Source organism: Toxotes jaculatrix, chromosome 10 (genome assembly GCF_017976425.1).
Source record: "Toxotes jaculatrix isolate fToxJac2 chromosome 10, fToxJac2.pri, whole genome shotgun sequence".
In the NCBI taxonomy this organism is placed as follows: domain Eukaryota; kingdom Metazoa; phylum Chordata; class Actinopteri; family Toxotidae; genus Toxotes; species Toxotes jaculatrix.
The window spans coordinates 8,873,191-8,887,895 of record NC_054403.1 but is presented as its reverse complement, the minus strand read 5'-3'; the positions used below and the strand labels follow the sequence as shown (position 1 = coordinate 8,887,895).

The 14,705-nt window shown below is 42.0% G+C and overlaps 1 protein-coding gene across 5 annotated transcripts in view; it reads right to left on the bottom strand.

Moving 5' to 3' along the window:
* Nucleotides 1-14,705, bottom strand: part of LOC121188026 (spermatogenesis-associated protein 13-like) — a 38,022-nt gene that overhangs the window by 17,589 nt on the left and 5,728 nt on the right. For 4 of the 5 annotated variants that reach the window (XM_041047511.1, XM_041047513.1, XM_041047516.1 and 1 more), the window contains one exon: nt 14,545-14,654. In XM_041047511.1, coding sequence (XP_040903445.1) covers nt 14,545-14,654 — 110 coding nt within the window. The remainder of the gene's footprint in view (nt 1-14,544; nt 14,655-14,705) is intronic. The other variant, XM_041047512.1, reaches the window with a different exon arrangement.

Genomic DNA, 14,705 nt, shown 5'->3' with positions numbered 1-14,705 from the left:
AGAGGATCTACAGATAACACCCACTCAAGACTATCTCACACAGACACACACACGCAGCTTAACATGCTCACATGCTTACATGTGAATACACATCTGTAAGTAGCAGCGTGCTATCACTGCCAGCCATAGTGAGCCATAAGCACTACAGTATATAACATTATGATGCAATGTTTACTGTCCTGTGGGGGTCCCCGCAAGGAAGGCTGTTTATGGCTTGTACCACAGTGATGAAAACACCGGCCCACATGCCACAGCATGTGATGGAGGTATCTATATTCATAATACATGGCCGCCAAACCTTTCTTTCTGCACCTATAGTACAGCATTTAACACTTAACTATACACACACACAAAAAAAATACACAGCACTTAGCCTGAGTGTGAGAGAGAACATACAGTATCTTCAAAAAACCTAGCCAGTCTGCCATCACTATTAATAGGACTGTCACGGACAGCTCTGGGATAGGCTTTTAGAATATCTATTTCTGACGTTCATTCAACATTCATGACACCTGCCTCCAATCCTTTATTAGATTATGGCACTGCATGTGGAAGAAAAGGAAATGGGCATTTTTGTCTCCATCTGACAAGCCTTTCCACTTGGAGGACATTATATCTGTAGGAAATATGCACATTTACAGACACATTTTTTATTAGTCACTACTGAGTGACCAGGTGTAATAACGTGTGGGCTTCAGAGACAGGTGCGACGCTGAGATGTTGCAAACGGGAGAAATGTGAATATTGTGGGATATGAAATGGGAGCTGTGTTTAGCTGCATCTAAAATGGGGGAAACCTGGAGTGACTGAGGCCCTCCTTTATTAGGCCTAGCCCTGCCTGCTATTGGTTACTGTTCAGATGAGATTACAGTGATCCTCCAGAGTCTATGATGCACAAACCTCCTCTCCACACGTTATTTGTTACAAATATCACATTTACTTCAGTGGAGAGATCACTGCTCAGCTATTAGCTGCCATATCGTAGATGTGGCTACAGTGGAGCACAATGGCAAAACAAGTCCTGACGCAGCAGTAGAGTGTGGTTAAAAAAACCAACCATCGGGTTCATTTTTTTCATCTAAAGAATTATTACAGAATAAAATTAATCCATGCGCATAATCCACAATATACAACATGGGGGAGAGGGGGAGATCGACGTGGTGAAGGGGGGGTCATATTTATATGCGAGGGATATGAATTTCCAGTCACCACAGAAAAGGTAAGATGCTTCACAGATCTGTATCCGCACAACTACGACCACCACCAAACACCACTAGCTATCACAAACGGTGAGAGGACACAAGACATAACGAAGGATTGGGGGGGGGGGATCACAGAAATACATTATGTTGTACCAACGTCATTCATTTCAACGCGTAGCCGTGATGGAGCGCCGGGTGTCCCCGCTCTCGACCAACGCGCACTGCCTTTCTCTCCTCTCCTGTGTGAAAGTGTGGTGCGCTGCGAACCGGGCCCCAAGCGCAGATCCATTAACGAGTACCGAGGATGAACATCAACAGCACGTTCACAAGCACCAGCACCGCGATCACCGTAAACACCGCGCAAGTCTGGACATCCAAGGCCATGGCGCAGCGCTGCGGGCCGATGCTGAGATGCGCTCTCAGAGACGGGCGGTATTCAGGCTCCCCCCGTCTAGACACGTAGCCTCAAAGCGACCAATACATCCACCATTACAGTTAGGCAAGAAATGAAAAAAAAAAAAAAAAGAGAAAGAGAGAAACACGATGCCCCTACGCCTCTTCACACTACGCGATGTAATTCATAAAGGCACGGGAAGAGATGCATCATCCTCACCATCATCATCGTCATCAGTCTGCACCGCGATTTCTCCCCGCTAGTCAACACCTGCCGGTGTTTCGCCTCTTCCCCTAAACCGACCGACTCTCGGGCCAATAGATTCTCAAAGCAAACAAGAGAGAGGCTGTGCGCAGGCTGTTCGCAGCTGCCGAGCTGCCTTCCGGTGAGTGGGGACCAGGGAGATCGGCTGTGAGGCTGAGAGGCGGTCCTGAATTAATACTGATCAGCGCTCCACTGCAAGACTACCGGCATCAGCCATCACCTACAGTCGGGGGAGGGGCACAGCCAGCCCCTCGCTGACTACATCGACCACAGAGGCCAGAATCATAACCTCATTCATCTCCCACCCCATCTAAAAATATCACAGTGCCGTGGTGATTTATTATTTATCATTAACAGCCCGTGATGAAGGAGAATAAATGTCAGAGTAATGGATGCACGTTCCTTAAAGTGATCACCATTTTATAATTTTATTGGCATAATGTCAGCCTCTTCTGCTGTTTGTGTGTGGCCACGCATCAATCACATACTGTACACCCCCAGTTGATCTGATAATCAACCAAATATACCACTGGTCCACCACACAGACATCACAGATGCAAGCTGCAGTCACTTCAAGGGGCCGTCCCTGGCAATTCAAAAGTTTCTCTACATGATCAAAAATATTTAATGAAAACGCAGTTTTTATCGGTTTGATTCTAAATTATTGCATTTTATAAAACACTTCTGAATACAGACATTTCTAGACCAAACTAAGTTAGTGTATTAGCAGAATTAGAAGAATGTGATGCTATTTGGGGCAGTACAGCGACATGAGAGGGAAACATTCTGTACCCTCATCTAATGCTGTATGCCATTTATAGGCCTACAAATGTTAAATTAATATAGCAAATAGTCTGTAAAGCTCAGTGTCTAGAGTCACAGGTCTAACTTTCATTTTTTACTCTCTGGCAAAATCCACATTTGGGCAGGCTTTAAGATTTGAAAATATTGTATTAAACAATGAAATAGTTTAATTTGCTCAATTCACAATGCAGAAGGTCTGCAAAATGTAGGTCAACAGGTCAAGATGCTGTATCGTCACTCAGTCCCTGGTACAGGTGAAGTTCCAAGAAGCCTGGCTCCTCCACTTCCCATAATGAAACTTGACACCATGTTTATCTTCTCTAACAGGTAAACAACCACATCTTTCCTGGGACTTATAAATGGAGCTTCATGTGTAAAATCGTCAAAGCTTCTCTTTGATTTAATAACTATACACTATGTTTATTATGAAGGATGAGGTCCTTTTTAATGTTTGTAGATATATTTCAATAATCTTTTTAACTGTGAATGCTGAAACAATGACACAAGAACACACACTTTCAAAGCTGGATTTATACTATACTATTTATTTTAGCACTACAGAGGTAGGGAAACATCTTAACTACCGGTGTTGCATAGGGGAACTCAACTGGTTAGTGAGACTGTCCCAACCTCGTTACCACCATTGATGTGCCCTTGAGCAACCTTGTTAACCTAAAACTGCCCTGGTGGAGCAGGAGTGTGTATGAGGACATAATCTGAAATAAAACATAGGGCTCAGCTAACTTACTCTAATAATTAAAGACATTAAAAAAAATTGAGGTTGAAAGCTCAAACAAGTACAGCTCCACACCCTCAACTAGAGAAGGTGCATATGCAGCGCTCAAAACTTAAGAAATGCCTCCAATTTTGTGGAACAGGATAAGATTATCAGAAGTACTGAGGGTTGCCCATACTATTTCAATTTCCCCAAGAAAAATGATGGGTGGTAATGCATGTGATGTCCTGGGCTCAGAAAGACATTAAGACATGCACACATTTTGTAAAAGAAACTACATTACTCTCTTGGATTTATCATTTGTGCCCTCAAAGTACCATGGATATATTCTTGTAGCAGTGAGAACTAAAGTTGCAGGTTGTTGTGAGTAGTCTGGTCAATTAGAGAGGACAGAGACTGTCGTCAGCTTGAAATTAAAAGCATCATGGCAGGAATGAAAGTGTAGAAACGTCAGTAAATAGACAGTAAATAGACAGCTCGGTTAGTTCTTTATGCTCAGGGCCAATATAAAACAAGCACAGTCGCAGGTTGATATCTTTTGGCAAAGTCAGACTGTTGGAACATAATGAACATATGGATGGATAGTGGCGAAGAGGATTATGCTTCTGGAGTGTTCTGAGAAGTTTTTCAGTGCAGTTTTCCTTTAAGGCTCAGTGTTGTGAGTGAGTTGTTGACAAGATGGCTTCAGTTTCCATCTGACGCATGTGTTTGCCATTGGCATGAACATCATTATTTTGGACTTCATGTTCACAGCGAAACTTGAGGTGAACATTGTACTACACATAAGCACATGCCGGCCTGCAGCACTTGTCCTGGTGTCCGTGCCTCCCGTCATCGGCAGATCACAAATAGAGCACAACACGATCATGAATGAACACATACAGGAGAATTAGTTCAGTTAAGTCTCCACACTCCCAAACCAGCCACCACCTAGTCAACCATCAAACGCACACATGGAGACACACACCCTCTCCAAACTACACTGTGTCTTCACATTCAGCTGAGAGCTCTGGGATGGATCAAAAGATCTCAGAATAAGTTTAAAAGAATAACACCAAAGGAATGCACTATATCAGTATTTTTAAAGCCATGAATAATTTCCAGGGCACTTTCTGCACATACATGCTGATAAAAGCAATGGCTCCTGAAAGCCAGGCTTTCAGTGAGTTTCAGAAGGCTGTACGAGACATCACAGCTGAGATATGACAACCGTCCTCAAACAAGCTTTTTTCTTTTTTTTCCTTGTGTGCTGCTCTGTGCTTGTGTGTGTGCATGTGTGTGTGAAACGCAGAGTGAGCTGTTACATAAGCCTGCCCTACCTCTGTGGGCTCCCTCTCCAATCTCGCTGACATTTAGACAACAAAGGTCACATCTGAAAGTCTAAATCTGCACAGACACCAATGCTAATATACTCATACATATACAGAGGAGAGGCAGAGTTTGTAAAAATGGGAGAATATCTCCCACCAGTGGAGGATCACATGTTAAATAAGGCTCTACTTAAACATACTGTATGCGAATTACAAGAACAACAAGCACTGATGCTGCTAATTAATATGACTCGCATAGTGTTCAGGACTGCAATTATTGTGAGGGAATCATACTATTGTATGTTTGACTAACATAAGGACAAGTGTGACATAATCATGCTAGCATCTTTAAATTTGACCATTTCTTTATCAGCTAAATTAGGCTTCTATATGCTAAGCCTCCATCTGTTTATAACAGGACCACTGTATTACTGTACTGTATTGCACTGTATCATCCAAATGTACATCTTATTATATGCACTGTATGTGCATTAACTACACTTTAAAGTAATAGTAAATAATATACAAGCTTCCACCTAACCCTTTAATAGATTAAAAGCTAAATGATAAACTTTGCTTTGTGGTTTTGTAGTCTCCTTATCTCCAGGGTTGCTATAATGTGTATTACTGCAGCCACAGCAACAAACTGAGAGTCAATCTCATGATCTCACCATTCACCCTCTCTTGGGAAAATGACCCTGAACCCCTTCCACAGAGGCAGCTGTGCACTCTCCAGTAGATTGGGACATCTTTTCCCCCATGAAAGAACTACTACAGTGCACATCAGAACCCACGGTCCAATTAAGTCAGAGGGGGAAGATCATCTGGAAATAGCAGAGGCCAATCTAATGTCATCAAAATGAACTCTCTCCAGACTTTGAGTGTGCCTCAATCTCCTGTCAATGAATATTACAAACAGATGTGAGTACAAAGCACATCCTCAACACCTTCCTTGAACAAGTTTGAAGCAATGCTGCCAAAAAGCCAAGTGTAATCGCCTGATGACCGCCGAGCAAAAAGTCCCAATTTATGCCTCAGTGCTTCTTCTACAGTTAGTAGTATCCTGGTAGGATGTAGGAAGGAAGCTCTGCTACTTTAGGCAGCAGGCGTTTGCTACACTACTGGCATGATTCATCACTGCCATACTGACAAACACGAGGACTGGTGTTTGCACCTCTCACCTTCAGATAAATGGGGGTAAAATATTCCAGATAAACAATGAATACTGCTCATGATATGACCACTCTGTGTAGAGATATAGTATAATGAACTGGTTGAATTTTATATCTGTTTTAAAAGAACATTGACCACACTCCTTCATGTTTATATACTGGTGTGAGATCAGCTCTTTAGGTCTAATTGTGGCTCTGAGGTCAGTCCTGACTCTACTGGCCTTTAGCCAACGAGCTACGTCTTCAGAAAGTCTCTCCTTGAATAAAAATATAAAATTCATTCTGCTAGCGAATGAATCTCTTTGTGGTCAGAAGGTATTTGGCTAATGGGAGGCAAAGCCCACCACACCCATTTCCCCTCTAGTCTGCTCCATTTCTTTTGTTCAGCTCCCATCCCCACAACAACCACACTGACTTCCTGCTTCCTCCCAGTCCTTCCAGCCACAAAGTGCCCTAAAAATAAATCGCTGGACTTTTCCTGAACACAGTTTTGTCACCATTGTTCAGACATCAGCTGTTTATTCGTTCAGCTCAATTTGGCTGGTAGTGTCCAGGCGAGTCAGTGGGTCAGAGCATAGAGAAAAGAGAACGATAGATAAAATAGAATGATAGAAAAGGGAGGTCATGCCAAGTAGCGTGGAGAAATTAAGGTTAAAGACATCACCAGTGATATCCCAACATTCCTAGACCAAACGGCTTCAAGAGAAATATTCTTACTCATTCATGGCATTACCATGGGACCAGTAGAAATGAATTATTATTTCATGATAAACCAGTGCAATGCCTGTGTGTTCTGGAGACTGTGTTCTTAATGTCAGCCTCTAGTGAGTCTGCATAACATTGTGCAGTTCTAGCAGGGAAACTGAAGACAGAAAGTCTCTGTATAAACACTGCCAGAATTTAGGGTATACAAAGTCTCTTGTGGAATAAAAAGGCTTTTGAAGACAAGCTTGCAGAGGCGATACATAAAATATGAAGCTAATTTAATATACATCTCACCTGTTTTCCACTCTTCTGTGATGGAAACTTGGCCACTACTATCCTACTTTGATAGCTGTATTTTATTTTTTATGGGGAAAGCAGGTTAACTGTGGCATGAGTGGCATAAAATACAGCTCAACACTCTTCCTCTGAACCTCTATTAAAGATCCAATTAATACTGGAACCACTGAGGGTAACTCTCAGTATTTACTGACACCACTGCTCGACAATTCAGACCAAGGGTTAGTATAAACATTAAAGGAACAGTGCAACATTTTGGGGAATACAATTATTTGCTCTCTTGCCAACAGAAATAACTTTGTGATAATGCTAAAACTCAGAGTTACTGCACTCAACTAAGTGGTAGACGTTATAGGAGTTAAAATCAGAGATATAAGATGGGTTTTAGAGGTGCTGATTTTGTCATCTTTGGACAGAGCCAGGTTAGCCGTCTCAACCTGTTTCCAGTCTTTGTGCTAAGCTAAGCTAACTGGCTGCTGGCTGTAGTTTCATATTTTCCCTATAAACACGAGAGTGGTATGAATCTTCATATCTTAATGTTGAAAGGACATCAATAAGCTTATTTTCACAAATGCTAAAGTATTTTTTAAAGAGGTGACATTATATTATCCAGTTATACTTTATGATGTTGTGGTTACACTTGCAAAGAATTTCATTTAGACCACCTATTCATCACTATTAATTTCATTTCAGCATTTTCTATTTTTCTGACACTCTTGATCTCTGACCCGTGAGCTCCCTAGTACACCTTCTGTCTCCTTTACATATCCATTGAAGCACCTCCTTGATTCATCTAAAGAGTGAAAGAGAACATATTCAATTACTAACAATTCTGAACATTTTCAAAATGAAATCTCTCACGTTCTACACTCTTCAGAGAAGGTTTGGTTAGTTTGAAATTTCTGTAAAATTTCCCCATAGAGAGAAAACAGTGCCTCTGCTAAAAGACACTATAACAAGCTCCCCAAAGATAGCATTGTGGCTTTTTCCAAACCATAACAAAAAGGAAGCATTAAGGAACACTACAGTTTGCCATTTATTTATGTTTCTGTTCAGCATCAGTGCCAGTGTGTACTTAAATAAAACCCACAAACTGGTCATTTGAGAGTCCAGCAAACCAAATGACCTATGCCAGGATCTGGTTGGTTGGCTGCCTGAGCCAGCACTGCTTTACTGTACTGAACTGAACTACTGTGCTGGTTGTGAGTGTACTGAGCGTACTCGCTAGTGTCACCATTCATCAGAGCACTGCCAGCCACCTGCGCCCCAAAACACCGGGAGGTAAGAGCAGTAGTGTCTTCCCATCCTTCCTCAGATCTCTCACTGCCACATTTGCATGCAGTGTTTGTTGGATATTTGTTCTAGGCCCTTTGGGAGTAGAATTTCTTTATATTTTTATTGTAACATTTCTGGTGAGGTTATTCACATTATCTGAGACTCTGCTGCTGGCAATATTGAGCCCACTCACCCACTCTAATCAACTGTCATGCCTATGCTACATGCCACAGATGTGTAACTCACTGTAAAGGGGGAGTGGGCACAAAAATCTACAGCTCCACCTGTCCTCTGCTAAAATGATTTTATATTCTCACGGCTTCCACGCCACGAGAGTTCAAAAGCAGAGCAGCGGATTGAAATGCAAAACTCTGCAGTGAAGCAATATTTAGGTGCAGGCGTGTTTGGCATTCAGTGTTTCTCAGCACCTTACCTCTTGATGATAGGTCAATTCCTCCCATCATAGACTTCATAGACGCAGGCTGATAATACTGCTGGCCTGTAAAACATTCACTAACAAGCCTGTCATCTAAAATATATGACTACACACAGGAAGGGATGCACATAGAAAGCTGCATACCCTTATACTCACACACACAAACACTCACCCACACACACATACGCACAACAGGCCGCAGGAAGCAGGTGTTTTCACATGCCTGGAGGGAGGAACGGATGGGAGGATGAAGTGAATGAGGGAAGATGAGGTGAGGGAGCGAAGAAAAAAACAGTGGGGGAGAGAAAACTTGATCTGAGGAAAGGAGAAAACAGAGACGGGAGTGATGGAGGGAGGGATGACGAGCTCTGAGGTCAGGAAGGAAGGAAGGCGGACGGAGAGGGGGAATGAGGAAGAAGTAGCGAGCGAGGGGGTTGCATAATACGTGTATGTGATGGAGGGTTTTCTCTGACACTGCATGTGGTGTAGCAGGGAGCCAGGGAGGTCAGAGGCAGAAAGTTAATCTAAATAATGTACACAAGAAGTGGCAGCTGCCAGAAAAATCCAGCCCGTCTTTCACAGAGGCCTGCAGGATACACTCTAACTAGCAGAACACTGTATAGGCAGTTGGCTCCTGTCTCATTTTTTTAGAGTAAGGACAAAGTGACCAGGGCCGGAGCTATGTATTTTACTCATAGAACAAATGCTCCATTAACATATATTTAGATCACAGCAGTTGTCTAGAAACTTAAAATAATAAAAATAAAAGTAAAATGCTCAGAAAAAGTCAGTTATCTTACTCGATGGATCATCGCCAAGATTTCTTCTGAGCTCATAAAAAAGTCAAGGATGACTGCAAGACAGTAAATGTGGTATGTAGCTGGGCTTGCTATTCCTATATCTAAATTTAAAATCTGCTCAAATATGAAAACATACTAAGATCCTAAGAAGTTCAGGAGAAAAAAAAAATTTACTCCAGAAAGTACTAAACAATAAGGAGCTGCAGGCTGCAGATATGTGGTGTGTCTTTTAAATGACTTTACTAAATGCTCCTCCATTTAAGTTTTGGCCACTGGGAATGTTGCTGTATATGTAGTTTGTTGGTTTTTTTTCCTTGTAGAGACAACAGCTCACTTGGCTGACAATGAATGAACTGAAAAAATAATGAATATATATATATATATATACACACACATTATTTGTGGGAAATTTCCAAGTCAGGCGGATTAAGTTGGGTCAGTTTTAAAGATACAGACAGACAATTTATAGTAAATCACGCATGATCCCCAAGACAACAGTCAGTAGAAATCGGCCTGTATGTTGACAAAGCACAGAGAAGGAGTAGGCCCAGTTTGTATTATTCTGATTCTTTCTTCTTTTTCTTTCCGGTGGACTAGGCACGGGAAGCGCACTGCTGCCTCCGGCTAAAAACAACAACGCATTTGGTCTTTGAAAACGGAAATGATGCACGTGTTTATTTGCATGTGGAGGTATGATCTGATAACAAGTGATGTATGTGGAGACGCATGTTAATGTCAGGTATGAACGTGGCCTTAGATTCTGAGAACACTCTGAGAACATTTTTTTTTAGCTAGTATGAGATCTGATCATGAGTGTTTTAGTACGTAGCAACAACCAATCGTGCAAACAATTTGCACTTTATGAACTGTCACTACTTAGGTTAATAAATTAGACTGTTTAAAATGTAATGGCAAACTGCCAGTTAGGTTAGTAGATGTCCTGTGTGGAAGGCTTGAGCCATGGTATGGCACAAGACAGAGTTGATGCAATCTCCAAAATGTGAAGTATTTTGTGCTTTACATTTCCAGCAATTCCAGCTTTTACAGCTGAATTCTTAAGTTCCTTTGTTTATACCCAGATCATGAATAGCCCCAGATTACAAATAGATTTGTAAATTGTAACCCTCACTGAAAAATATGAATTTAGGAAGACATCGAGTAACTTTCAGGTGCCATTAAACACTGGAAGGACCTCACAACCTCCTCTGTACAATGCAATGTACTGAAGACAGGCAATGGATAATCAGATTGCAACGAGAAATATACAACTGTAGGTTATTATTTTTGTCGAGTGTAAAGTTAAAGTTGTAAAAAGAATTGGCTACAGGGAAAGTTATCAGTGGGATTAGTACATAAATGTTCAACGATCTCACTGTGAAACAAAACTGCAAAGCATTTGAGCCCGTGGGGTTTCTGCTTTAAAGTGGTGTTGTCATAAAACAAAGGATCATCATATTACCTAACACAAGGAGACATTCTTCTGTGTTGAATTAAGAGCAGAAAATGTCTTTATCCCTAATATAAACCTGTCAAATAGCCATAAAAATTTGCAGTGTGTTATGCTGTGGAAGCTGATGACTGTGGGTAAAATCACCTGAGCAGCCTGGGAAAACTATCACAAATGATACAAGTGATGCTGGATAACAAGCGCTGGAGCGCCTTGGGCCTTATATAGTCTCATAACAGAAATCACTGCATGTTGTGACATTACTGGAGCCATCCACCAATATAGCCGCGCTGTCCCTCTGTGGCAGCAACATAACATGGTGATGATGGAGGGATAGAAATACTGGCCCTGATGAGGTATAAAACAGAATGTACTCCATGAAAGCACTAACACAAATCTGTGCATGCACAGACATGCAAGATCAGACAAAATACAGAGCACAAGGCCGAGATACTGTAAAACAGGATACACCAGTGAGTCAGAGAATTAACACACAGCACTGTTCCTCCAGTCCCCGGGAACATGCAGCCATCTGAAATAAAAGTTGAAATGGCTTTTATAGGGAGCAAAAGGAAACCCTCTCAGCAGTTATATAAGAGAAAAGGCCCTGAGCCTCTCTGTCTCTCTTCCTAACACACACAAAAACACTCACCACTTAAGCATGGAGCCGCATGCCTATGCACACACCACCACCAACAACAACACCAACACCAACAACACACATACACGCACACACACCTGACAGGCTGATACCCATTCTTTGGAAGAAACAGCCGAGGGAGGATCTGACACAACCACCAGCTCAGATTCAGTCAGCGGCACTACTATTCATAAGAGGCCACCGCATCCTACAAAACAGCATTAGCTGGTGGCTGCAGTAAGTCACAGCAGATACGTGCCTGTACCTTGGCAGGCGACCCACATGAGCACTGATAAAGGATTCTAGGTCACCTGTGGCTCAGAGTGCAAACTGTACATACATGCAGTTATTTTGAGGAAGGCCTATTCCCATGGTTTGTCTCACAGGGCTCGGAAACAAAGCCCGGGGTGAATCGAATGCTACACATTCACAGTGTGTTTGACAGAGATAGCACTAGCCGGTGCTATTCATTCCTCACCAAATAATGAAGTCGTTAATGCAATGACTCATACACCCTGACAGATGAATGCTGAATACATCAGAAGGGCATGCAAAGTGTGCGTATATGTGTCAGGGTGTTATAAAGAGGGTGTAGCACAGGGGATGCAGATATAAAACACAATCTATGTGGTTAAATTGACATATAAGCACTGGTTCTCCCCAGATGTGCATAAAAAGAGTGTGCATGAGAAGTTGTTCAACTCCACATTGTCCTTTTTCATACTATTTGCCCAGCTAGCCACTGCCTGCTGACTCATGCGTTCATAATAAATAGATAGCATTGCATAATATGATTATGACCAGACAGACCCAGGTTGGCCCAAACTTAATCATATAAGATTTCTGTTGAAACTCTTAAGCTGCATGACGCCTTTAATAAGACAGTCCCCCTTTCTGACAAGTTGACAGCAGAGCTTCGGGCACAGCATTAGTAACACACAGGAAGCTGTCCTCTCATCTGCATAGGAATTAACAAAGACTTCTATTGCTTAGGGTCTGTTGGAGGAAAGGAGAGAAGAGAAGAGGAAAAAAGAGAGGAGAAGAGGAGAGGAGAGAAGTGAAGAAAAGAGAAGAGAAGAGAAGAGGAGGGCAGTGACTGGGGGAGAAATCCATTTAAATGAAAGGGAGAAAAGAGGCGTCAGCATTAGCAGTTAATCCACTGCAGTGAGAATGCTTTCTCTCTGCCTGCGGCCTCCAGGCTCCAGTAGTCATCGTAACAGGAAGACTGTAACATACACTGCGCTCTATCGCAAACAGAAGATCCGTCCCTGACATGAGAACCATACCAAATACAGAATGCATGACTTACCAGAAATAAGACAGCAACACAGATTTCATGTTGAAGCATCATCCATCCATGTGACTGCGTTACCATGTTATGTCATATTGTGTGTGTGTGTATATTTATATGCATTTATATGCTACCTTCATGCTGAAGTTGCAGTCATAAATCCCACCATTTGAGTCTGCTACAGATGAACTCCCCTCACCATTCACACACACACACACACACACACACATCAGACATTTCCAGTGTTATGCGTCCACGTTCCCTACCCCAGGGGAGGGCCATGACACAAAAGTGCACATACAAAGGGAGCATCTCTCTTCCCCTCTCTGTTTCTCTCCCACCCCTTTTTCTCTTTCTCACCCACATGCTTTCTCTATTTAGCTCACACTTTAAAAAGGCTGCCTAAAGATAGAAGCAAGAAGATGAACAGGAGCCAGCGAGTGTCATGGCAACAATGCACAGTGGCTCACAAACACTATTTAGACCAGCAAGAAAAACTTATAATCAAAGCCTAAATGCAGTAGTATCACCTCTTCAATGACACAGTTTACTAAATTTCAATGAAAAAGACATGCCAGGACTGAAAGCCTGGGGCTCATAATTCAACAGCTGAGTAGACAGCATCTCTGTCATGAAAGTGGACTGCTTATTGTACTTCAAATGCTGTGGTAAATCCTCACTGACTCCTTGTACATAGTTTGAATTTGAGTAGACTGCAGAAAATATGAGCTCTACCCACATATCTTCACAAGACTGTGCATATTCAATGCTAAAAAGACTGATCATTGAATTCTTCAATATTTCAGTGGGAAAATACCCCTCTAATACTAGATGCTAATGAATATGTATTCATTATTCTGAATTAAACATGCTTTGAAACATCGCCATGATGCTTTTCAATGAATCAAAGAAAGAAGTGGCACAGAGGATAAAACTTAAAGCTTGCGGTAATCAGCTGAGATCCAGTTTAGTGTGATCAAATAATAATGTAAATAGCGTTAAGCCCTATGCATTGCAGTTCTGTAGGAATAAATGTTGGACACAGCCCCAGAAATGTTCACTACCCCGTCAGGATGTTTCAGAAAAACTCTGCATCTCCTTCCACTAGAATCCCCCTGAGGCCACTTGCACATCAAAGCACCGATTCTGAAATGCCTGGTTTCACTTCCTGAGTAGTATTACTCCGACATACTCTGAAGCTAATTTTACACAACTGACAAAGACACGTTACATTTCTCACAGATTCCAGCTCACCATGTATATAGAAATGATTTAATGTTATTCCCCTTTCTGCCGTGAAACCCACTCTTTGTTTGTCTGCGTGGCTCTTGTCAAATTAAAAAAAAAAAAATTGAAATGTTAGGTGTACAGTTCAGGATGAGTAATAGCCTAAGAGAACCGGATGACATTAAGCCACATGACCACCATCTTCACGGATCAGTTCCTTCTTATCTTATGAAATACTGACCAATGCCCCGTCATCTCCATATTACCAGTATCAGTGAGAGATTATCATCCTATTATCTCACATCTACTCATATTTCTGAAAATATTTCTGTCAGGTAAATGATCTCAGTGTGACGTGTACATTACATATGTTATGTGTGTGTGTGTATGTATAGGCACCTAATATCATATGTACAGTGGTCACAGTATTTTACAATATTAATAAAGAACTTGAAGGCCTCACAGACAAAAAGAATAGAAGCAGGGACTTGGTCAATGTGTATTTGTGTGTGTGTGTGTTTATGAGGGTGAGCGTGCGACTCACAATGTTGACCTGCAGTGGTTCTGAACCAGGTCTCAACAGCCTCCCCCTCCTGCAGCTACCGGAGTCTCCAGACCGCAGACGTACAGACGAAGACGACTGACCCATGTCTGCTGGTCAGACATACAGACAAACAGGTAATCAATTTAATATACACGTCAATC